This window comes from Eumetopias jubatus, unplaced genomic scaffold (assembly GCF_037043125.1).
Source record: "Eumetopias jubatus isolate StellerSeaLion01/CBP00866 unplaced genomic scaffold, mEumJub1_p1.0 scaffold_7, whole genome shotgun sequence".
Lineage (NCBI taxonomy): Eukaryota > Metazoa > Chordata > Mammalia > Carnivora > Otariidae > Eumetopias > Eumetopias jubatus.
The window spans coordinates 91,860,433-91,884,739 of NW_028274813.1; the positions used below are offsets into that span (position 1 = coordinate 91,860,433).

General features: G+C 37.4%; 1 protein-coding gene and 1 pseudogene across 1 annotated transcript in view; one reads left to right on the top strand and one right to left on the bottom strand.

The window, feature by feature from the left end:
• Nucleotides 1-24,307, bottom strand: part of TRPM7 (transient receptor potential cation channel subfamily M member 7) — a 118,720-nt gene that overhangs the window by 70,949 nt on the left and 23,464 nt on the right. Inside the window, exons 3-7 of the mRNA XM_088024788.1 lie at nt 15,917-15,955; nt 8,050-8,248; nt 4,509-4,722; nt 2,192-2,316; nt 952-1,123 (exon numbers count right to left, since the gene is read on the bottom strand). Coding sequence (XP_087880914.1) covers nt 952-1,123; nt 2,192-2,316; nt 4,509-4,722; nt 8,050-8,248; nt 15,917-15,955 — 749 coding nt within the window. The remainder of the gene's footprint in view (nt 1-951; nt 1,124-2,191; nt 2,317-4,508; nt 4,723-8,049; nt 8,249-15,916; nt 15,956-24,307) is intronic.
• LOC114206359 (NADH dehydrogenase [ubiquinone] 1 beta subcomplex subunit 8, mitochondrial pseudogene) lies at nt 10,903-11,455 on the top strand (annotated as a pseudogene).

The following is a 24,307-nucleotide window of genomic DNA, read 5'->3' on the forward strand; positions in this document are numbered from 1 at the left end:
TGGGATCGTGACCTGAGCCGAAGGCAGACGCTTAATGACTGAGCCACCGAAGTGCCCTCAGTTTGCTTTTCAATACTGTATGAGTTGAACTTCTAATGTATATTTGTTTTTATTCACTTTTAAAATGTGTATTTCTGATTTCAAATGCACTGAGACATTAATATAGAAGTTAATGACAGAGTCAGGATTATATAAATGGAACTGATCAATAAAATCCAGAACCTCTACAAGAGTAACAGAAAAGATTTAGTGAAGAATACCAATTTTTGTTTTTACAGTAACCTGCAATGCAGTGAGAGAAATACAAGTAACTGTAGGATTCTAAAATGTTCCTAAATTTCAGGAGAGGATATGACTCGATCATATCTGAATTCACCGTTCTATAATTTTGTATTTCTATTTCACTTTGTCACAGAGCCCACCTTCCTTGGTGTCCTAGGATTATAAAATTTCTTCTTTTTGAAAGTAAAATCTAGATGTTAAACCAGAAAGTATGACCGTGGTTGGAAAGGAAGACAAGTGTCAAGAATACCAACTTTTAAGACTTAACTACCAAAGAGTGATACCTATTCACGTTATAAACTTTAAACAAGATGATTCTTACTTTGCAATAAAGTATTCTTTTTTCCTCTTCAATCCTGAATTTCAAGTCATGTATTAGAATATATCACACATTAAGAATATTTCTGAATTCCTTGGGCTGCAATAGGATTATAATAGCAAGAGCTTCCAATGAACCTCTGTGGCTTTGGCATCAATATCTGAATACCCTATTTGGCCTCAGACTTCTTTCCCTAAGTCTATTTTGTCTAAGGTCAGTCATTTTTGTTGTTTCATATGTTGTCTTGCCACAAAAGGAAATGAGCACTTTAAAGAACCTTTTTAGAATGTTGCTGGCCATTAATATACCTAGAATAATTTGAACAATAACAAATTTATAAATTCTCTTACTAGCATGAATTCTTTGCTGATTAATAGTTTTTTCAAGTTCTCTTCTCAATCTGACTTCTGCCCCATACTTTCCAACAGTGCCATCATCCACCAATATGAAATGGGAATGTAGATTATTCAGAACATTCAATTTGCTCAGCGGGTTCAACAAGGTTTGATAAGGCGCAACCACCTAAACAATAGCAAACATAAGAGTTAGTGGGTAGGATTTAATATAAAGAAAAAATAAACTTTAAAATAATCTGTAAAGGCAAGAAGGTGATAAAATTCTATTTACAATATAGTAACAAATAGAAAATGTCAAAAAATATGTCAAAAAGCACAAGCTTTTAAGCCAGCTGATGGTTAATCAATAATGGGTCAGACCATACAATTATATTTCAACTCTTACTGCAGAATATATATTTCTATTATCACATGCAAAAGAAACAAAATAAATGAGTATATAGTATGAAGAAACTGTTAGTTTATTAGTGAATAAAGTGCAATACACAAAGGACACTGAATAAGAACAATCTAATATCAATTATAGTTTTTTATTTTTCTAGCCCTCATACAATCTTTAAAATTGATATTAGAAATTTAATCGCACTTGAAAGTGATCATAATTCAGTAATTCTTTTTTAGTACTCTCTTGATAAATATTAATAACCAATCCACATGTCCTTAACCTACTCAAATAAAACACTAACATTTGATTACTACTCTTAGTGACAGTAAAATTAATTCTTAATATCATATAGTCATTAAAAATTTATTACAAAGACTGGCATGATTTGGAAAAGGTGTAAAACCGTTATAAAGAAAGGCCAAAACCAAAACATACTAATACTATGATGACAATTACTTATATCTATGAATGTATTCTTGGAAGGATCATAAGAAAACCTCAGGAAAAAAGGAAAAGAAAGAAAACACTTTTTTTTTTTTTAAGATTTTATTTATTTGACAGAGAGAGACACAGCGAGAGAGGGAACACAAGCAGGGGGAGTGGGAAAGGGCTTCCTGCTGAGCAGGGAGCCCGATGCTGGGCTCGATTCCAGGACCCTGGGGTCATGACCTGAGCAGAAGGCAGACACTCAACAACTGAGCCACCCAGGCGCCCCTCAGGAAAATACTTTTTAAACATAATTTGAAAAGTATGGTATGATCATGAATAGTTTAAGGTGACTTGCACTATTCTTGCTCTAATTTTGTTTATACAAGTTCAAATATAAGAAATTTTTAAAATCATTCTTACATCTCTCCCAACAAGATCATTTCTGTTTTCAATCACTCCCCAGGGTGCTATTCCAATAGTGCAAATCTTTCGAGATGATCTGGAAGCATGTTCTTTGAGGGCATCACCAACATGTTTTGCCACACCTGTTCATATAAAATTTAATTTACTTTATGTGAAAGTAGTTATTGTTTTCAGAATAATCCTGTACTCAATCTATAACATTATAATTGTTGATATTTTTCTTTACACAAAGAAGATAAAAAGCAACAAGGTCCAAAAGACAAACTTACAAAAGAAAACACAAGGACCAAAAACAAAACAAAACAAAACAAAAAAACCCCACAATGTCAAATCACTACAACTGCCTGAAACACACGTAAAAGTAACTTTTACCATGTTGTTAGGCCTAGTCCTCTCTTAGATTCCTCATGTAAGTAACTGTAGTTTTTTGTTATTGCTCTACACATCATCTAAAAAAAAATGAAGAGTATGGCTCAGGACCATAAGCAAAACACACACACACAACAAGCAACTACAAAAGTTGTCCAACTGAATCAAAAATTAGGAGAAAAGTAGAAAAGACAATTCAAAAGAGCATATGACTCCTCACTATCACTTAGGGGTTGAATTGTATCCTTCCCAAAATTCGTATGTTGAAGTCCTAATTCCAGTACCTCAAAGTGTGACCATCTTTGGAGACAGGTCCTTTAAAGAGGTTTACATTTAAAAATGAGGCTACTAGGGTGGGACCTAATCAATCTGCCTGGTGTCCTCCTAAGAAGGCGAAATTTTGGACACAAAAAGAGCCACCAGGAATGTACATGTGTGGTGAAGAGGCCACAGTGAGAAGGTGGTCATCTACAAGCCACAGAGAGAGGCCTCAGAAGGAACCAACCTGCTAACATCTTGATCTTGGACCTCCAAAACTGTGAGAAAATAAATTAATTTTGTTTAGGCCACCCAGTCTGTGGTGTTTTGTTATGGCAGCCCTAGAAAACCAATACAACACTCAATTTGCTTTTTATAATGCATGAGATCTCATTCCTCACCCGGATTATGGAAATAGCATCTTCACTGGTCTTCCAATTGCTGCCTTGCCTGTTCACAGTCTATTTTCAAAACATCATCCAAGTGATCTTTGCTCTTGTCAACTCTCTGCTTAAAATCTTCCCTTCTTATTCAGAGCAAACGCAAAAGTGCTTATAATAGCCTATACGGCTTTATATAATGATGTGCCTATTGCCCCTACTCACCACCCTACCCCAGTCCCGTAACTTCCTGACCTCATCACCTAGCATTCCTTGTTCATTCTACTTAGCTACATTGGACCCTTCTTACCATTCTTCCAACACACCAGCAGTTTTTTCTTTTTTATGTGCTCTGCCTCACATTATCCTTACCACGCCCCCTCATTTCCTTCAATCTCTACTCAAATGTCACCTTATTAATGAAGCCCTCTCTACCATCTCTTCTCTGTATTTCATGTGTCTCCACAGCACTTATCATCTAACATATGATAACATATTTAGTTATCTGTTTGTTATCTGCATCTTCTCCACTAGAATATAAGTTCCACGAAGGTAAACATTTTGTTTTGTGGAATGCTATATCTTCAGCAGCCAGAAGAATGCCTGACACACAATTAGGTTCAAAAACTAGTTGTTCATAATGAATTAGATATCTGCAAGCTAATTTAAGTAATAATTATATTTTACTTTGGATATTAAAATTAATTTGCTTTTCTTATATCTAACCTGTATATTTCATAGAGAAGATTTGCAATGAAAAATTATAGTATATTAAAAACTAATTTTGAAAGCTACTTCTTACCACTGCCTAGGCAATGGATTGCCATTCTTATATCAATTTACCATAAGTCAATTTTATTCCTGGAATAAATAAATAAAACTTGGCTCTGTAGGATCAACAACCTTTTTTTGTGAAGGGTCAAACAGTAAATATTTTAGGGTTTGCAAGGTAAACAGTCTCACAACTATTCACCTCTACTGTTGCAACACAAATGTAACTATATATAATACAAAATCAAAGGATTGTGGCTCTGTTCCAATAAACCTTTATTTACAAAAACAAAGAATGGGTTGGATTTGGTGCATGGGACCACAGTTTGTCAATACCTGCTCCAAAGTGTATTATTATTTAAGAGTAAATGAAAACTAAATACTTTACAGTTACCATTTATACTTAGGAAGTATATAGATTATTTAACAGAAAAACTGAATATACTGATACTTGGTGTTATTATTTCAAATATTTAATTGATATTGTGAAACATTTACAAACACACTAAATAAAATTGATATAATTGTCACATTACCTGTGTTTACTCCTCCAGTTAAAATCCAGGCTCCGGTTGTAACCGCAGCTTTAATAAGACCCTTTCCAAGCAGCTGCTTGATTCGTGGGTGAAGCTCAAATTTCTGCATGCCCCCATGCACAGAGATAACAAGTTTGGGTAATTCCATTTGCCATTCTTTAAGCAGAAGTTGCAGAATGACTTCAGGTTTGGTGTCATATGATAGTCTCACATACTAAAAAAGATTTTTAAAGGACAAAATAACTGAATATGTTCATAGGTTTCATAATGCAACATTATACGACATCAGAAAAATGTTTAGATCAGATTATTATAGATTGATAGGTTACTCTTAATATACTTAACACCCCTAGGAATAGGCAATAGTAAATGATTTTAAAGTTGGAAAATCATTCTGTAAGAGCCATAAAAGCAGTGGTACTCTAATTTTTAACCTTTAAAACATAAATATGCTCCTCCTCCTATTTATATAAACTCAATTACCATTCATCCTTTATAAATTTACCCACAGTTACTTACTGACTTGTTTGACTATGAATATGCAGTAGTGGGAACTGCTAAAGGCTAGCTATGGTGATGAGAAACAGGAAAAAGAAAGAAGAAGAATGGGGTGCCTGGGTGGCTCAGTCAGTTAAGGTCTGCCTTAGGCTCAGGTCATGATCCTGGAGCACCGGAATCAAGACTCCCAAGCTGGGCTTCCTGCTCAGTGGGGAGTATGCTTCTACCTCTCCCTCTGCCCCTCCCCATTTCTGTTCTCTCTCTCTCTCACTTGTTCTCTCTCTCAAATAAGTAAATCTTTAAAAAAAAAAAAAAGAAAGAAATTGAAAAAAAAATGGAAGCTTCTACAACTCTTGCTATTAGGAGAGGCAAATACTGTATTATGTGTTTGAAAGTTTTGTCAATGATCTGGTCTATTTATAACAGAATTGTGATTATGCAGTAAAATAACAAAGATATTTTTTACTCAATATTTCAAGGTGATCAGATGGATTTACAAGTTTAATTTTTTTTTTTAAAGATTTTATTTATTAGAGAGAATAAGAGAGAGAGAGAGCATGAGAGTGGGGAGGGTCAGAGGGAGAAGCAGACTCCCCGCCGAGCAGGGAGCCTAATGTGGGACTCGATCCCGAGACTCCAGGATCATGACCTGAGCCAAAGGCAGTCGCTTAACCAACTGAGACACCCAGGCGCCCCTACAAGTTTAATTTTTTAAAAATTCTATAGAAAATAAGCTGTCGCATCTGTGAAATAACTTCCTCTGGTTTACAAGATTAAACAATTTATCTTTGTCTTAAGTGACAAAACTTACTTGCTATTGACCGCTCTAATTCATTTTCTTGGTTTGATGTACCTAGATGATTTAGCTCATAAGAAATCTGAAATATTCCTATGTTAGAAGAAAAACATTTTGTTAAAGATTTTATTTATTTCTTTGACAGAGAGAGAGACAGCGAGAGAGGGAACACAAGCAGGGGGAGTGGGAGAGAGAGAAGCAGGCCCCCCGCAGAGCAGGGAGCCCAATTGAGGGCTCGATCCCAGGACCCTGGGATCATGACCTGAGCCGAAGGCAGACGCTTAACCAACTGAGCAACCCAAGTGCCCCGAAGAAAAACATTTTTAATCATCTCTAACAAAGGTTCTTTGCAAAAAAACATACTGTCCATTGCTTTATAACCAGAGATCAAATACCAATGAAAAATACTCTAAAATATCAGAACCCAAAGTATCAGAATTCTACAAAACTGAGAAGACCCCAGAGTCCCTTAAGATGTTTGTAATGGGGGTGCCTGGGTGGTTCAGTTGGTTAAGCAACTGCCTTTGGCTCAGGTCATGATCCTGGAGTCCCAGGATCAAGTCCTGCATCGGGATCCCTGCTCAGCAGGGAGTCTGCTTCTTCCTCTGACCCTCCCCCCCTCGTGCTCTCTCTGTGTCTCTCATTCTCTCTCAAATAAATAAAATCTTAAAAAAAAAAGAACGTTTGTAATGAGGGGCACCTGGGTGGCTCAGTGGGTTAAACATCTGCCTTTGGCTCAGGTTGTGATCTCAGGGTCCTGGGATCCAGCCCCACATCAGGCTCCCTGCTCATTGAGCAAGGAATCTGCTTCTCCCTCTGCCCCCGTCCCCCCACCCCTGCCCCCCAGCTAGTGCTCTCTCTCTCTCAAATAAATTAAATTTTTTTAAAAAGGGGGGGCGCCTGGGTGGCTCAGTTGTTAAGTGTCTGCCTTCGGCTCAGGTCATGGTCCCAGGGTCCTGGGATCGAGCCCCTCATCAGGCTCCCTGCTCAGCAGGAGGCCTGCTTCTCCCTCTCCCACTCCCCCTGCTTGTGTTCCCTTTCTCGCTGTGTCTCTCTCTGTCAAATAAATAAATAAAATCTTTAAAAATAAATTAATTAATTAAAAAAAGAGTGTAATGAGATTTGTTCTATACTAAGTCTTCCTATATTACTTTTGTCTAACTCATTATATTTGGCATAAAGTCATGTTTGGAAAACAGCTTAAAGTTAAAAAAAATATATAAGGAAGAAATGAGGAGTTCCACTTTGGACAATGGCAGACTAGACTGTTTTAAACTAACTCTGCTGGTAGGAATAGAAAAAAACGAGAAAATAAATAACATGTATGAAGGCATCAGAAAGCTACTAAGACAATGAAAAACTGTGGGATCAGGATCCAAAAGAAAAGGAAAACTTGGGAGAGATGTGCCCATCTTTACCACTGCTTTTCCCATCAAGGCAGGGAGGCAGACAAAACAAAGAACAACATAAAGGGTAAAATATTGATAAATATAAATGAAAAATAATGTTGTGGGGAGTGAAAATTATGCCAGCAAAAGCATATAAGTCATGAGAGAAATAGATGCAGTTACAAGTATTCTAAAGGTTCTTGCACTTCCAAAAAGTAGTGAAAGGGGTAATTTATAATAAGTTAAAATGTGTTTTGTAGTGTTTATTTTAAGATTAATCTACAGAAAAGAGAATGTATAAATAACATACTAATAAGGAAAGAAATAATAAAAAAATATTTAATCCCAAGCAAACAAGAAAGAAAAGGGAATAAAGAAAAAGTGAGACAGTATAATAAACTTAAAAATATGTGTTGCTTATAAAGAAACCTCTTAGGGGCGCCTGGGTGGCTCAATCACTTAAGCATCTGCCTCCGGCTCGGGTCATGATCCCAGGGTCTTGGGATTGAGCCCCACATTGGGCTACCTGCCAGCAGGGAGTCTGCTTCTGCTTCTCCCTCTCCCCCTCCCCCTGCTCATGCTCTCTCTCTCACTCTCTCGAAAATAAATAAAATCTTAAAAAAATAAAAGAAAGAAAGAAAAATGACAAGATTGAAAACATTTCATAATGAGAGAATGTTCAGTTCACCAAGATGTAACACCTCTGTATATATATGCACTTATACACAGAACTTTAAAATACATAAAGAAATGACTGAGACTTTCTGATCTGCTACATAAATTTTCAGACAATAAATGTATTATGTATTATTTAAAGAACAAGATAAATGAAGTTAAAAAAATCAAGTATGTGATATACCTTAGCTCTGTAGGAATGAGAACCCCCTTGAAAATTTATGACTCCATAAGCATCCGTTGGGCTCTGTTCTGTATGCTTTTCCACAGACCATTCTTCTAATGTCTGATTAAAATGGTCACCCAATTTCACATCTGAGTATTTCATGGCAAGACTTGCAGTAAAACAAGCATGTTGCTTGACCAAGCGACCACAAAAACACCTAAAGGAAAGAAATGAAATTTTAAAAAGATCTTTCAAAAAATTAGTCAATGAAAAACTGAATTAAAATGAACAAACCAATGAACATTGAGTATAAAAATAATCTAACTTTTTAATTTTACAATACCAATAAATTAATACTTTTAACATAGCGGTAAAATAGTATAAGTACATTTTTTTTGATGATACAGTCCTCTAAATTTAGTGTGGGGTTATCTACAAAATGTAGTATAGCCATATAACAGAATAGTATTCAACATGAGAATATCTAATATTAGAATATTAAACACAATATGGTCTCAAAATTATCATGCTTCATGAAAGAATCCAATGCCTAACAGTACATATCTATACAATGATGACAATGGTGGCCCAGGGTCAAGGGCAGAAAGGGCAACTATATTCTACCTAGAAGCACTACAGGACACTACTATGTAGGAAGCAGGCAGTCTCACTAATTTGATAAAAATTCATACGGGTGGGGCGCCTTGGTGGCTCAGTCGTTAAGCATCTGCCTTCGGCTCAGGTCATGATCCCAGGATCCTGGGATCGAGTCCCACATCGGGCTCCCTGCTCAGCGGGAAGCCTGCTTCTCCCTCTCCCACTCCCCCTGCTTGTGTTCCTGCTCTCACTGTCTCTCTCTGTCAAATAAATAAATAAAATCTTTAAAAAAAAAAAAATTCATACGAGTGCCTGCATGGCTCAGTTGGTTGAGCATCTGACTCCTGATTTTGGCTTGGGTCATGATCTTGGGGTCCTGGGATTAAGCCCCCATTTCAGGTCCCCGCTCAGCAGGGAGTCTGCTTATAGATTCTCTCCCTCTATCCCTCCCCTTGCTCGTGTGCGCATGCTCTCTCTCTCTCTAAAATAAATAAGTAAATATTTTTTTAAAAAATCATATCACAGTTTGTAGAAGCCAAAGGAGCTAGAGTTTGTAGGGCAAAAAACAAAAAGAGGAAGGAGCTACATGAGAGAGTTCCCGATATATACAGAAGGATCTTCTTAAACATGAGTTAAGAACAAACTACCCAAGGCAAACATAAGAACTACTAGACAACAGTAGGCCAAATAATTCCTGAAGTTCACAAAGGGCATGGAATAGTTTGTGTTGCTACCAGCCAGAGTAAGAGATCTCAATACACAAGACCTACAAAAGGGTCCTGAGAATAGCAATGCCTAATCTAATTAGAAGGGCTAAATTAGACCTAGACGATGATGTACCATGACAAACTGTAACAGCAAGACTTGAAAGATCAAATTAATCCAAAATAACTTAATTGCATGCTAAAACAAGTCCAAAAATTCACTAACAGAATGATAAAATCCAGCACCCTAAAACATAAACTCTCTCTCTCTCAACTAAAAGAATAAAATCTTTGGAAAAAAAAATAGAATCTATCCAAAATGAAACACTGAGAGAAAAGACTCGGGGGAAACAAAAGGAACAGAACATTAGCAACCTGTTGAACGGTATCAAAGCAGCTCAATAAACACAAAATTCAAGTCCCAGAAATAAGGGAATGGGAATAAAAATTTGAAAACATAGGGCAAAAATCTGAAAACTATTTGAGCAACAGAGCTGAGCAGTTCAATAAGAACTGAGCAAAACAAGCTTACGGAAATCACACTAGGGCACTGCTGAAAGCCAGTGATAAGAGAAAATCTTCAAAGTAACATATCACATTATGGGCAGAAGAATAAAGGTAAGAATGACAGCACACATCTTGTCAAAAATCATGCAATCCAATAGTCACTGGTACATCATCTTATTCTTTTTTTTTTTTAGGTTTTATTTATTTAAGTAATCTCTACATCCAATGGGGGGCTTGAACTCACAACCCCAAGATTAACAGTTACATGCTCTTCCAACTGAGCCAGTCAGGCACCCCAATTTTTTGGTTCAGCATCTTTAAAGTACTAAAGGGATGGGGGGAACCCTATCAAATTAGAATCCTGTAAGACTCAAACAAAACTACCAGCCAACCAAAGTGATTAAATAGACATTTAACACTCAACAATAGAATAAAAACTCTTCTTGAGTGCACAGAAATATTTACCAAAATTAAATATATGCTAGGCCATAAAGTAAGTCTCAATAAACTAGAGTAAGGATGGAAATCATACAAAGTATGATCTCAGACCACAGTGAAACTAAACTAGAAACCAATAAAAGAAAACACGGGGGAGGAGCGGTTTTGTTCCTGGGTGGTTCAGTTGGTTAAGCATCTGACTCTTGATTTCGGCTCAGGTCATGATCTCATGGGTCATGAGATCAAGCCCCGCATGGGACTCCATACCAGGGTGTGGAACCTGCTTAAGATTCTCTCTCTCTCCCTCTGCCCCTCCTGCCCACCCCCTCAAGTGTGTGCACTCTCTCTCTCTCAAAGAAAAGAAAAAAAAATACTGGGAAATTCTTCAAGTATTTGAAAATTAAACGACACGCTTTTTATTAACACATGGATCAAAGAAAGTCACAGAAGAACTTAGAAAATATGTGGAACAAAATGAAAATAAAAACAAAACATGGGATGCAATTATACAGTGTTTAGCATAAAAGTGTATTCACATAAATACTTTACAGTATGAAAATATACAGGATAAAAAACTGTAGTATATAGTTTAAACAAGAAGATCTGCTACATGAGGAAGGTGAAAATGGTGGCAGCCCGGGCATGGGTCCTGGGAGTCCAATGGCTAAAAAGGGCAGCCTGAACCATGGTGCCCTTGGGTACAACGACAGCTTTGCACATTACCAAGGACACATTCCTGGGGTCCTACCCCAAGATTCCAGAACGGGCCATCACTGCCAAGAAGTATATGTGGGTAGAAGACCACCAACTGTACCAGGATGATGGCATGGGGTATGATGACTACCTGAAGCTCTCTGACTGCTCAGGGCAGAGAGAGATCCATGGTATGACTGGGACCACCCAGACCTGAGGTTGAACTGGGTGTACCAACGCCCTGGGACCTTGACATGTCTATCAGGAACTGTGTGGATACATCCCCCATGCCTATTTCCTGGAATCTCATGTGTAAGCACCTCTCTGGCTTTGTGGCCTTCATGCTGTTCGTGTTCTGAGTTGGGGAGACTTACCCAACCTACCAATCTGTAGGGCTAAAGCAGAATCCTTATACTCATCTGTACCTGGAACAAGGCAGAGATCCCACCAAAGAGCCTGAACCAGTGGTTCATTATGAGATCTGAGGCGATTCACCAGCTTTGCGTCCCCTAAGTGACTCCCTCATTTCTAGAGGTTTAACCTTAATGAAATCCCTAATAAAACTTAGTGCTATCATTAAAAAAAAAAAAAAAAAGATTTGCAAGTAATAGTAATCTAAACTCCACCTTAAAAACTTTTTAAAAAGGGGAAATTAAACCCAAAGTGAGCAGATGGAAAGAATAAAGAGCACACAATGAAACATGAAAAGAAAAGAAAAACAATGTAGCAAAATCAATGAAACAAAAAGCTTGGTCACTGAAAAGACCAACAAATTCAGTATCAATTCACTATAAACATTTTCAGCAAATTAGGGAAAGAGGGAACTTCCTCAACACAGATATCATCATACTTATTTAATGTTGGCTATGAGTACTACTCACTACATTCTGAGTCCTGTGAGTCCTAACTAATCACCAAACCTCGGGGTCATCTTGGGGACATGTGACAAAAGTAGACAAAATATATGAGGTTAACGGTTTTTAAGCACTGAACAAGAAAAATTATGGGACTTCAATCCTTGAAATGAAGAAAAATATATGGAGTGAGGCCCATAATTGTACCAACCACACTGGGAGAATTTCTCAACCACTGTGCATTGAGATAATGCTCAGGTAGAAAATGGCAGTGTCACTGAGCTGAGCAAGGAGGCAGCGAACAGAATTCCAGGCTTCTGAAACAGATGGAATTTGTAGCAGGGTACCAGAGGAGAGCTAGAGAGTGGGGGGGGGGGGGGGAAATGAACTTGCATGAGGATTCACCATGGATTCTTGGCCACACACTGAGCTGTATCTGTGTCGGTCAAGACTAAGACACCTAACAGAAATCACCTGCTGCGGGTCTGAGACCTGAATCATAAAGGACTGGAGACACTGCAGTCTTAGATCAGAGTGAAAAGACATGAGTAGGCATCCTGGGCATTCAGTTGAGACCCTAAAAAGGCTATACCTTAGGAGTACAGTCCACAATCTAAGACTAAATTCAAAATAAAAATAGAAGGTGCCTGGATGGCTCAGATGGTTAAGTGTCCACCTTCAGCTTGGGTCATGATCCCGGGATCCTGGGATCGAGTCCCACACTGGGCTCCCTACTCATCAGGGAGCCTGCTTCTCTCTCTGCCTCTCCCTCTGTCTCTCATGAATAAATAAATAAAATCTTTAAAAATAAATAAATAAAAATAGAGCTGCCCCAACAAAGAATGAAATCAAGCCCTATGGGACAAAAGAATCTGTCAATAATTTAATCACCTGTCAGAACAAAATTTAAACCCTTTAAAGGAAGATGACATAGTCCAGAACTCCTAAAATTGATCATGGAAACTCGCAACATACAATAAAAAATTACTAGACATATGAAAAACCAAAAAAAGTGACTCATAATCAAGAAAAAAGTAGATAAATTTAGCAATTCAATAGAAACAGACCATAAATGACACAGATGTTCAAACTAGTAAATGAAAATTTTAATGCAGATATAAGTAGTATGTTCAAGGACTTATAGAAACAGATGGTGATAACAAAGGTATAGATAAGGCATCTCAGCAGTGACCTGGAAACTATAATAAAGAATCAAATGAAAATTTTAGAACTGAAAAATATAATGCATGAAAAGTTCACTGGACGGGCAAAACAGCATATTGGCAACTGCAAAAATAAGGATTAGTGGGGAAAAAATATATTCCAAAGCTACAGTAATCAAAGAAAAAAAGACTAGTGAACCTTAAGAAATATCACTACAAATGTTCTTTCTTTTTTTTTAATTTTATTTATTTATTTGAAAGAAAGAGAGAATGAGAGAGAGCACATGAGAGGGGGGAGGGTCAGAGGGAGAAGCAGACTCCCTGCTGAGCAGGGAGCCCGATGCGGGACTCGATCCCGGGACTCCAGGATCATGACCTGAGCCGAAGGCAGTCGCTTAACCAACTGAGCCACCCAGGCGCCCACAAATATTCTACTTTCATCAATGGAATAAAATTTTAATTAAAAAAAAAAAAACAGGGCTGGGGAGCCTAGATGGTGGCGCAATCAGTTAAGCATTCAGCTCTTGGTTTCGGCTCAGGTCATGATCCCAAGGTCCTGGGATCAAGCCCCATGTCAAGCTCCCTGCTCAGCAGGGAGTCTGTCCTTCTCCCTCCGCTCCCTCTAGCCCCTGCTCGAGGTTGGTCAGTTGGTCAGTCTCTCTCTCTCTCAAATAAATAAAATCTTTTTTAAAAATCATGCAAACTAACAAATGTCTAACTGGAGTTTCAGAGAGAAGAAAGAGAGAGAATGGGGCAGAAAAGTATTTTAAGAAACAATGGCTAAAAACTTCCCAATTTAGAACCCTCCTACACTGTTGGTGGGAATGCAAGCTGGTGCAACCCCTCTGGAAAACAGTATGGAGGTTCCTCAAACAGTTGAAAATAGAGCTACCCTATGACCCAGCAATTGCACTACTGGGTATTTACCACAAAGATACAAATGTAGGGATCCAAAGGGGTACGTGCACCCCGATGTTTATAGCAGCAATGTCCACAATAGCCAAACTGTGGAAAGAGCCAAGATGTCCATCAACAGATGAATGGATAAAGAAGATGTGGTATATATACACAATGGAATATTATGCAGCCATCAAAAGGAATGAGATCTTACCATTTGCAACGACGTGGATGGAACTGGAGGGTGTTATGCTGAGTGAAATAAGTCAATCAGAGAAAGACATGTATCATATGACCTCACTGATATGAGGAATTCTTAATCTCAGGAACAAACTGAGTGTTACTGGAGTGGTGGGGGGTGGGAGGGATGGGATGGCTGGGTGATAGACATTGGGGAGGGTATGTGCTATGGTGAGCGCTGTGAATTGTACAAGACTGTTGAATCACAGATCTGTACCTCTGAAACAAATAATACATTATATGTTAAAAAAGAAAAAAAGAAAAAAAGAAGATAGTAGGAAGGGAAAAATGAAGGGGGGGCAATCGGAGGGGGAAACGAACCATGAGAGACTATGGACTCTGAGAAACAAACTGAGGGCTTTAGAGGGGAGGGGGGTGGGAGGATGGGTTAGCCCAGTGATGGGTATTAAGGAGGGCATGTATTGAATGGAGCACTGGGTGTTATATGCAAACAATGAATCATGGAACACTACATCAAAAACTAATGATGTAATGTATGATGACTAACATAGTAAAATTAAATTTAAAAAATAATAAAAAGCTTCCCAATGTGGTGAAAAATATGAACTTGCAGATATTTATGGCACAGTATATACAAAGAGAACCACTCTTAGGCACATTATACACCTGCTGCTGAAAACCAAGGACACAGGAAGAAAGTCTTTAAAGTAGCCAGAGAGGAAAAAAAATCATTACATACAGAACTACACTAGTGACAAATGACTTCTCACCAGAAACAAGAGCCAGAAGACAATACAATGGTATCTTCAAAGTGCTGGAATAAGAAAACTATCAACTCAGAAATCTATATCTAGGGAAAATATCCTTCAAAAATGAGAGTAGAATAAACATGAAAAATGAAAAATATGAAAACATATTTTCAGATAAACCAATCTGAGAAAATTCATCTCTATTGTTCTGCATTATACCAAATACTAAAGGAAGATCTTGTTTGAATGGAAAGATACCCCCTGGAACTCTGCATCTAAAGGAAGGAACGAACAGGACTGGAAATGGTAAAACAACTCCATATATCTAAAATGAAAAGTGCATTCTGTGCTACTACCTACCTACCAGAGACCTTCTAGTCTTACTCTTATTCATTCATCAGATCTTAATGAGCAACATTACTATTTACTTAGCTATCTAGGCAAGAAATTTAGGATTCACCAAATCCTATTGAATTTATCTCATTAATTCCTTCAAATATGTCTACTTCTCTTCATCATCATAGCCACTATCTTAACTCAGACTCTCAGTTTTTCCAGAATTACTCCAAAACTTTCCAAGCTATTTTTTTCTCCCAATCCAATCTCCTCAAAATGCCAACTGCTTTTACCAAAAGAAAAACTAAGCATTTTACTTCCCTGTATATCCTTATTGAAATCTAAACTATGTGACATAGTACACAAACAGCTTAAATGATCTAGTCCCTACTTATTTTTCCAGATGAAATCTCTCCAATATCCATATTACATTCTACATTCTGTAGTTTCCTGATAGAACCATAATCTCTTTCACTGTCAGGCCTTCCCACATCCTGTTCTCTCTGCCTAAATCCCTTTTGCTCAATCTTTACCTAACTAATTCACATTCAACTTTAGAAATCTGCTCAAGTAGCTTCATTGGAGTTCAAGTAGCCTCGCCCAATCCTTCTCCTCCCAACTCTAAGGAACCTTCAAATGTAATCAAATGTAATAACCTGTGAGGTTTATCCCACCTAACTGATGCTTCTAAAATATTAGTTTTATTTTTCAAAATTTACGCAATAGAGTTTTGTTATTAAACTTACCTGACGAGTTGCTGACAGATTTGACATCCTGGAAGGCATCTATAAAACAAGGTAAATTTATTACTTAACATTAAAAAAAAATTTTAATTTAAACTACGTAAAATCCATATAATAGTACAAATCAAAGGAAAATTATATGCTTAGTCTAACTGTTCAATAGATATGTCATTTATACCTTGGTTTATACACTCAAATAACTATTTTTTTAACTCACATAGTTTCCACATTGTTTATTGTAGTTGACATACAATGTTACACTAGTTTCAGGTATACAACATAGTGTGTAATGATTTTATACATTACTCAATATTCACCAAGAGTAGTCACCATCTGCCACCATATAATGTTATTACAGTATTATTAACTATATTCCTTATGTTGTACTTTTATCTCCATTATTATTTATAACTGGAATACCAGGTACCAGTTGTACCTCCTACTCCCCCCTTCACCTATTTTACCCATGCCCTCACCCACATATTTAAAATAGTTTCCATGTTTTTAAGTACAATTAGTTGTGACAAAATCCAGAAACCAAAGAGAAAAAGATTGACAGATTTAACTACTCAAAAATACAACATTTCTACATGGCAAAAATATGCCACTCATAAAGTCTGAAGACAAACAGGAAAAAATAATTGCAGGCAAAAGGTTAGTTTCCCTAATATAGCGTTTCATCAAATTTACATAAAAAAGGAAAACATATGGCTAGTTCACAGGTAAAAACATACATATGAAAAGGCATTTGATTAGAAAAGATTTTTTTAGTCCTTTAAGACAGTATCTTGAAGAGAATAGAGATAGGTAGTCTTTTTTTTTTAAGATTTTATTTATTTATTTGACAGTGAGAGACACAGCGAGAGAGGGAACACAAGCAGGGGGAGTGGGAGAGGGAGAGGGAGAGGGAGAAGCAGGCTTCCGGCCCAGCAGGGAGCCCGATGCAGGGCTCGATCCCAGGACTCTGGGATCATGACCTGAGCCGAAGGTACACACTTAACGACTGAGCCACCCAGACGCCCCAAGACAGGTAGTCTTATATGCTGGTGGGAGTATAAACTGATACAATCTCGATGGAAGACAACTTGGTAATACCCATCACAATGAAAAAAATGTAAACTCCCTCTCAAACTCTAATACCAATACTAAAACTATAGGCTAAAAACTATTTGTAGCACATGTGTAAAATAATTAATGTACAAAGGTTACTCATTCACTACAGCATTTTTTTTTCTAATAACAAAAAGAAAAACAGAATAGCTAAAATGTTGATCAGTAAGAAACTAAGGGGCGCGTGGGTGGCTCAGTCACTTAAGCGTCTGTCTTCAGCTCCGGTCATGGTCCCAGGGCCCTAGGATCAAGCCCCATATCAGGCTCCCTGCTTAGTGGGGAGCCTGCTTCTCCCTCTCCCTCTGCTGCTCCCCCTGCTTGTGCTCCCTCTCTCTCTCAAATAAGTAAATAAAATCTTTAAAAAGATTTTAAAAAATAAGATTAAAAAAGATTTAAAAATAAGATTAAAAAAATAATCTTTAAAAAAAATAAGGAACTACTAAAACAAACTATGATCCAGATATATAATTTAAAAGATGCAACAACTAAAAACAGTGGTTATTGCCAAGATAATAAACACTGTGGGTTAAAGAGTATGTACTTAAAAGGAGAGAGAGAGGAGTAAATACACATCTGCTAGGACATGCAAAGACTGTATCTACTTCTGGAAGATATTCTGAGGAATAGGTAACACTGATTTTCTTTAGGAAGGGGAATTTATAGTTAAGGCACAGTGGTAGAAAGGGACTTTCACTTATAAATTTTGGTATCTTGTAAATCCATGTATTAACCTATTCATAAAAACCTAATTTTCAAGTTCAACTAGTATAAGGGCACCTGGCTAGCTCGTTGGAAGAGCATGCAACAGTTGATCTCAGGGTTGTGAGTTCAAGACCCACGTTGGATGTAAAGATTACTTAAAAATATTATCTTATTAAAAAAAATTTCAACTAGTATAGAAAGAAATGACCAGCTACCAGTGTTTGAAAATTATGTCTCATATGGATGGCTACAGCCAGATACTTAGTAAGAGAATATTTCTTTAACACCTAAAGTTAAATTTCTACTGCAAACTGAAATTAACAAAAGTATAGAAAATAACTCCTCAATAATACAATCTCTTTTGTTAATAAAGCAAAACCATAATTTTCTCCCAATGAAAGAACAGTGTCTTACTTTAGAACTGGCACACTGATGGGCGCCTGGGTGGCTCAGTTGGTTAAGCAACTGCCTTCGGCTCAGGTCATGATCCTGGAGTCCCTGGATGAGTCCCACATCCGGCTCCCTGCTCGGCAGGGAGTCTGCTTCTCCCTCTGACCCTCCCCCCATCTCATGTTCTTTCTCTCTCATTCTCTCTCTCAAATAAATAAAATCTTTAAAAAAAAAAAAAGAACTGGCACACTGAACTAAGGAGATCTAAATTCTAATCCCACCTTTATGAATTATTAGCCATGTGACCTGGGAAATGTCACTTCTGCTCTGGTTAAGAAATGTAATGGTTACTAGGACCAAACCCCATGTCGGACCCTGCGCTCAGCAGGGAGTCTGCTTGAGGATTCTCTCCCCTCTACCCCTCACTCCACATGCAGGCACTCTCTAATAAGTAAATAAATCTTTTTTTTTTTTTAAAGATTTTACTTATTTATTTGAGAGAGCGAGAGAAGGAGAGCACACGTACAGGGAGAGGGAGGGAGCAGCAGAGGGAGACAGAGAAGCAGCTCTCCAATGAGCAGGGAGCCCACGGGGCTCAATCCCAGGACTCTGGGATCATGACCCGAGCCGAAAGCAGACACTTAACTGACTGAACCACCCAGGTACCCCAATAAATAAATCTTTTTTTTAATGTAATGTTACATTGTAACAAAACATCTTTAATCATTAATAAGAAATTCAAAAACTCACGGAATAATGACTGGAAGAGATAATAAGGTTTATCTGTTTTATTAATTATCTAAATAACATGGTTACCAAATTTACCAAAAATTGAAGGAATGCTAAAAAACATAAAAAATATTTTCTCAATAATCAAGTAAATGCAAATTTAAGACATATACTGTTTCCTACTAATCACTTTTCCTTGCAGATAAAAATGTTACTCTAGTCAATATTCAGTAAAGCAGGCATTCTGGCCACTATCGGTAATAACGTATATTGCTTTAATCCTTTTGGAAAGCTTTCTGGCATTACATAGACTAAGGGGGGTGAAAAAAAATCTTAAACACAAAGAAAGTTTTATCCACTAAGGTCTTCATTATGGCCTAATTTTACTTTATCATGGCTAAAAATTGAAAATAACCAAAATATGCTCAATAATTGAACAAGTATATAAATCGTGGCCTATACACTAACAGAATATTAACTACCATTCTCACAAAATATCTGCAATATCATATTTACTATAACATTTTGTAAAAGAGAACATACAATATTTCACACCTAGACTGAATATAGCAACCTTTTAAAACAAAACCTATTGAGGAAGTATTAAAATTAAATGCACCAAAATGTTACTAATGATGACTGCCTTGGTGAACCTCGGTGGCTCAGTCAGTTAAGGGTCTGACTCTTGATTTCAGCTCAGGTCATGATCTCAGGGTCATGGGATAGAGCCCCGCATTGGGATCTGTGCTGGGTGTGGAACCTGCTTAAGATTTTCTCTATCTCACTCCTATGATTACAGGAAACAAACTAAGGTTTGCTGGAGGGGTGGGAGTGGGTAATGGGACAACTGGGTGATGGACATTAAGGAAGGCACATGATATAATGAGCACTGGTATTATATAAGACTAAGGAATCATTAAACTCTACCTCTGAAACTAAGAATACACTATATGTTAATTAACTGAATTTAAATAACAAAGAAAAAATAAAATTAATTAATCTTTAAAAAGAAATGAAGAACTGATACAACATGGACATGGCTTGAAAACATGCTGAGTAAAAGAAACCAAACATAAAAGGCCACATATTTTTGAGTCTATGTATATGAAAGGTACAGAACAGGCAAATCCAGGGCGCCTGGGTGTCTCAGTGGTTAAGCGTCTGCCTTTGGCTCAGGTCATGATCCCAGAGTCCGGGGATCAAGTCCCACATCGGGCTCCCTGCTCAGCGGGAAGCCTGCTTCTCCCTCTCCCACTCCCCCTGCTTGTGTTCCTGCTCTCGCTGTCTGTCTCTCTCTGTCAAATAAATAAATAAAATCTTAAAAAAAAAAAAAAAAAGAACAGACAAATCCATAAAGACAGAAGTAGATTCATTGTCGTCAGGGACTGGGGGGAGAAGAGAATAAGAGTGACTGGTAATAGGAACCGGGTTCCCTTTAGGAGTGATAAAAGTGTTCTGGAATTAGATAGTGGTGATGTTTGTAAAACCTTTTGAATATACTAAAAACCAACAAAATGTACATTTCAAATGGTCAGCTTTATGCTATATAAATTATATCTCAATTTTTTTTTAAGATTTTATTTATTTGAGAGAGAGAGAATGAGAGATAGAGAGCACGAGAGGGAAGAGGGTCAGAGGGAGAAGCAGACTCCCCGCTGAGCAGGGAGCCTGATATGGGACTCGATCCCGGGACTCCAGGATCATGACCTGAGCCGAAGGCAGTCGCTTAACCAACTGAGCCACCCAGGCGCCCCTATATCTCAATTTTTAAGAAAAAAGATTCTTTCCCTCTGCCCCTCCCCTCCCTTCTCTCACTTCCGCCTCTTAAAAAAAATATGTTTATAAAAAATTACCAATTTTGCTATTTTTGTATAGTCAACATATAATATTAGTTCCAAATGTACAACAGTGATCAACAATGCTATATATTCCAAAATGCATTACCACAATAAGTGTTGTTACCATTTGTCACCACACAACATTACAATATTATTGACTATATTCCCTATGCTATACTTTTCATCTCTGTGACTTACTCATTTTATTCACTTACTTCATGCATCTCCCTATCCCATTCCTTACACCTACACCTGTCTATTCTGGCCACTACCAGTTGTTCTCTGTTTCTATGAGTCTGTTTTTGCTTGTTTGTTCTGTTTCTTAGAGTCCACATATGAGTATAATCATATGGTACTTATATTTCTCTGACTTATTTTGCTTTGCATGATACCCTCTAGGTCCAACCATGTTGTTGTAAATAGCAAGATTACACTCTTTTTTATGACTAATATTCTATTTGGTGTGTGTGTGTGTATATATATGTGTGTGTATATATATGCGTGTATATACACACACACATGCTGCACCTTCTTTATTTGTTTATCTGTTGCAACACTTAACGTTGCTTACATATCTCGGCTATTGTAAATAATGCTGCAATAAATACAGGAGTGCATATATCGTGGCGCCTGGGTGGTGCAGTCGGTTAAGCATCTGACTCTTGGTTTTAGCCCAGGTCGTGATCTCACAGGTGGTGAGATCGAACCCCAGGGCTCCATGCTCAGCTTGAGACTCTCTCCCCCTCCCTTTGCCCCTCCTCCTGCTCTCTTTGTCTCAAATAAATAAATCTTTAAAAAACAAAAACAAAACCAAAGGAGTGCGTATATCTTTTCCAATTAGTATTTTTGTGTTCTTTGGGTAGATACTCAATATTGAATTCGTGGATCATATGGTATTTCTATTTTTAATTTTTTGAGGAAGCACCATACTGTTTTCCACGGTCTCTGCACCAACTTATATTCCCACCAATAGTGCAAGAGGGTTCCCTTTTCTCCACATCCTTGCCACCTTGTTATTTCTTGTCTTTTTGATGCTAGCCATTCTGACTGGTATGAGATTATGATACCTCACTGAAGTTTTGCTTTGCATTTTCCTGATGATTAGTGAGGTTGAGCATCTTTACCTGTATCTGTTGGCCATCTGTAGGTCTTCTCTGGAAAAAAGCCTATTTGGGTCTTCTGCCCACTTTTCTTGGGTGTTGAGCTGTGTAAGTCCTTTGTACATTTTGGATATTAACCTCTTACCAGATATACCATTTGCAAATATCTTCTCCCACTCAGTAGGTTGCCTTTTTGTTTTATTAATAGTTTCCCTTGTTGGGGCACCTCGTGGCTCAGTCTTTAGGCGTCTGCCTTCGGCTCGGGTTGTGATCCTGGGGTCCTGGGATCAAGCCCCGCATCGGGCTCCCTGCTCGGTGGGAGGCCGGTTTCTCCCCCTCCCACTGCCCCTGCTTGCGTTCCCTCGCTCGCTAGGTCTCTCTCTGTCTAATAAATAAATAAAATCTTTAAAAAAAAATAGTTTCTCTTGTTGTGGAAAAGCTTTTTATTTTGGTGTAATCCTAATAGTTTATTTTTGCTTTGGTCTCCCTTGCCTGAGGAGGCATATCCATAAAAATGTTTCTAAGGCCAATGTCCAAGAGATTACTGCCTGCTTTTTTCTAGGAGTTTAATGATTTCAGGTCTCACACTTAGGTCTTTAATCCATTTCGAGGGTTTTTTTTAGTTTATTTTTGCATATGGTGTAAGAAAGCAGTCCAATTTCGTTCTTTTGCTTGTAGCTTTCCATTTTTCCCAACACCAGTCTTTTTCCCCACTGCATATTCTTGCTATCTCTCTCACATATTAATTGACCATATAAGTGCGGGTTTATTTCTGAGCTTTCTATACTGTTCTATTAACTTATGCGTCTATTTTTGTGCCAGTACCACATTATTTTGATTACTACAATTTTGCAGTGTATCTTGGAATCTGGGATTGTTAAGAAATGGGCAGAAGACATGAACAGACCTTTCTCCAAAGAAGACATATAAATGGCCAACAGACACATGAAAAAATGCTCAACATAACTTGGCATCAGGGAAATACAAATCAAAACCACAATGAGATAACACCTCACACCAGTCAGAATGGCTAAAATGAACAAATCAGAAAACAACAGATGTTGGCGAGGATGCGGAGAAAGGGGAACCCTCTTACACTGTTGGTCGGAATGCAAGCTGGTGCAGCCACTCTGGAGATCATTTCTTGTCTTTTTTTTTTCCTTTTTCTTGTCAAAAAGTTGAAAATAGAGCTACCCTACAACCCAGCAATTGCACTACTAGGGATTTACCCCAAAGATACAAATATAGTGACCCAAAGGAGCACCTGTACCCCAATATTATAGCAGCAATGTCCACAATAGCCAAACTATGGAAAGAGCCCTGATGTCCATCAACAGATGAATGAATAAAGATGTGGTATACATATACACAATGGAATACTACTCAGCCATCAAAAAACTGAAATCTTGCCATTTGCAACAACATGGATGGAACTAGAGGGTATTCTGATAAGCGAAATTAGTTAATCAGAGAAAGACAATCATATGATCTCACTCATATGTGGAATTTAAGAAACAAAACAGAGGTTCATAGGGGAAGAGAGGAAAAACTAAAACAAGACAAAATCAGAGAGGGAGACAAACCATAAGAGACTTTTAATCATAGGAAACAAACTGAGGGTTGCTGGAGGGGAGTGGGATGGGGGGATGGACATTAAAGAGGGCATGTGATGCAGTGGATATTATACCAGACTGATGAATCACTGACCTCTATTTTTGAAACCAATAATACGTTATATGTTAATTAACTGAATTTAAATTTTAAAAAAAGAACTAAAAGAAAAAAAATACGGGTTTGGGATAACCTCCAGCTTTACTCCTCTTTCTCAAGACTGCTTTGGCTATACAGGGTCTTTTGTGGTTTCATTCAAATTTTAGGATTATTTGTTCTAGTTCTGAATTTGGCTATGTTCTTATAAAAGTCATATATCAAATGGAAATAAAAGTTGCAGAGAAGTTAACCGGATACAGAACAAGGTTTGATAGGAAATGAGAAAGGTAAGAAGATTCAAAAAACTTGTAAATGCATTTCTCAACTAATTTTTCCTAAGTGCCTATGAAGAGAGGTTTTCTGTATTCTAGGAAATAACTCTTTCTTTGATTTGCCCTTTTAAGCTTTTATCTATTTTTAGGCCCCGAGAAAAAAAATTATGGAAAATGTTACTTCAATAAATACCTCAAGAGGTCAACTTTTTCTTGAATTTTAACTAGTGCCTTTTAAATTTTTCTATTATCAAAGCCATGTGAAAGATCAAAAAGTCAATTAGAGATGTCTACAATCTCTGATGATAGGTTTTCCAGCAGATGCTGAGCTATATCTATTATTTTGACAAATACAGGAACTATTAGGTTTGTATTGATTTCTTTAGCATGAACCATAGTGTTGGGTACTCAGTAGATGTTCAATAAATAAATACACATTTTAAGTTCTCATTATCAGTGAATCAGTTAAAAGTCTTAACTGCCTTATCTTTGTAATATATTAGTATGATCTGGAGGAGTTTAGGGATGGGGGAACACTCTGAA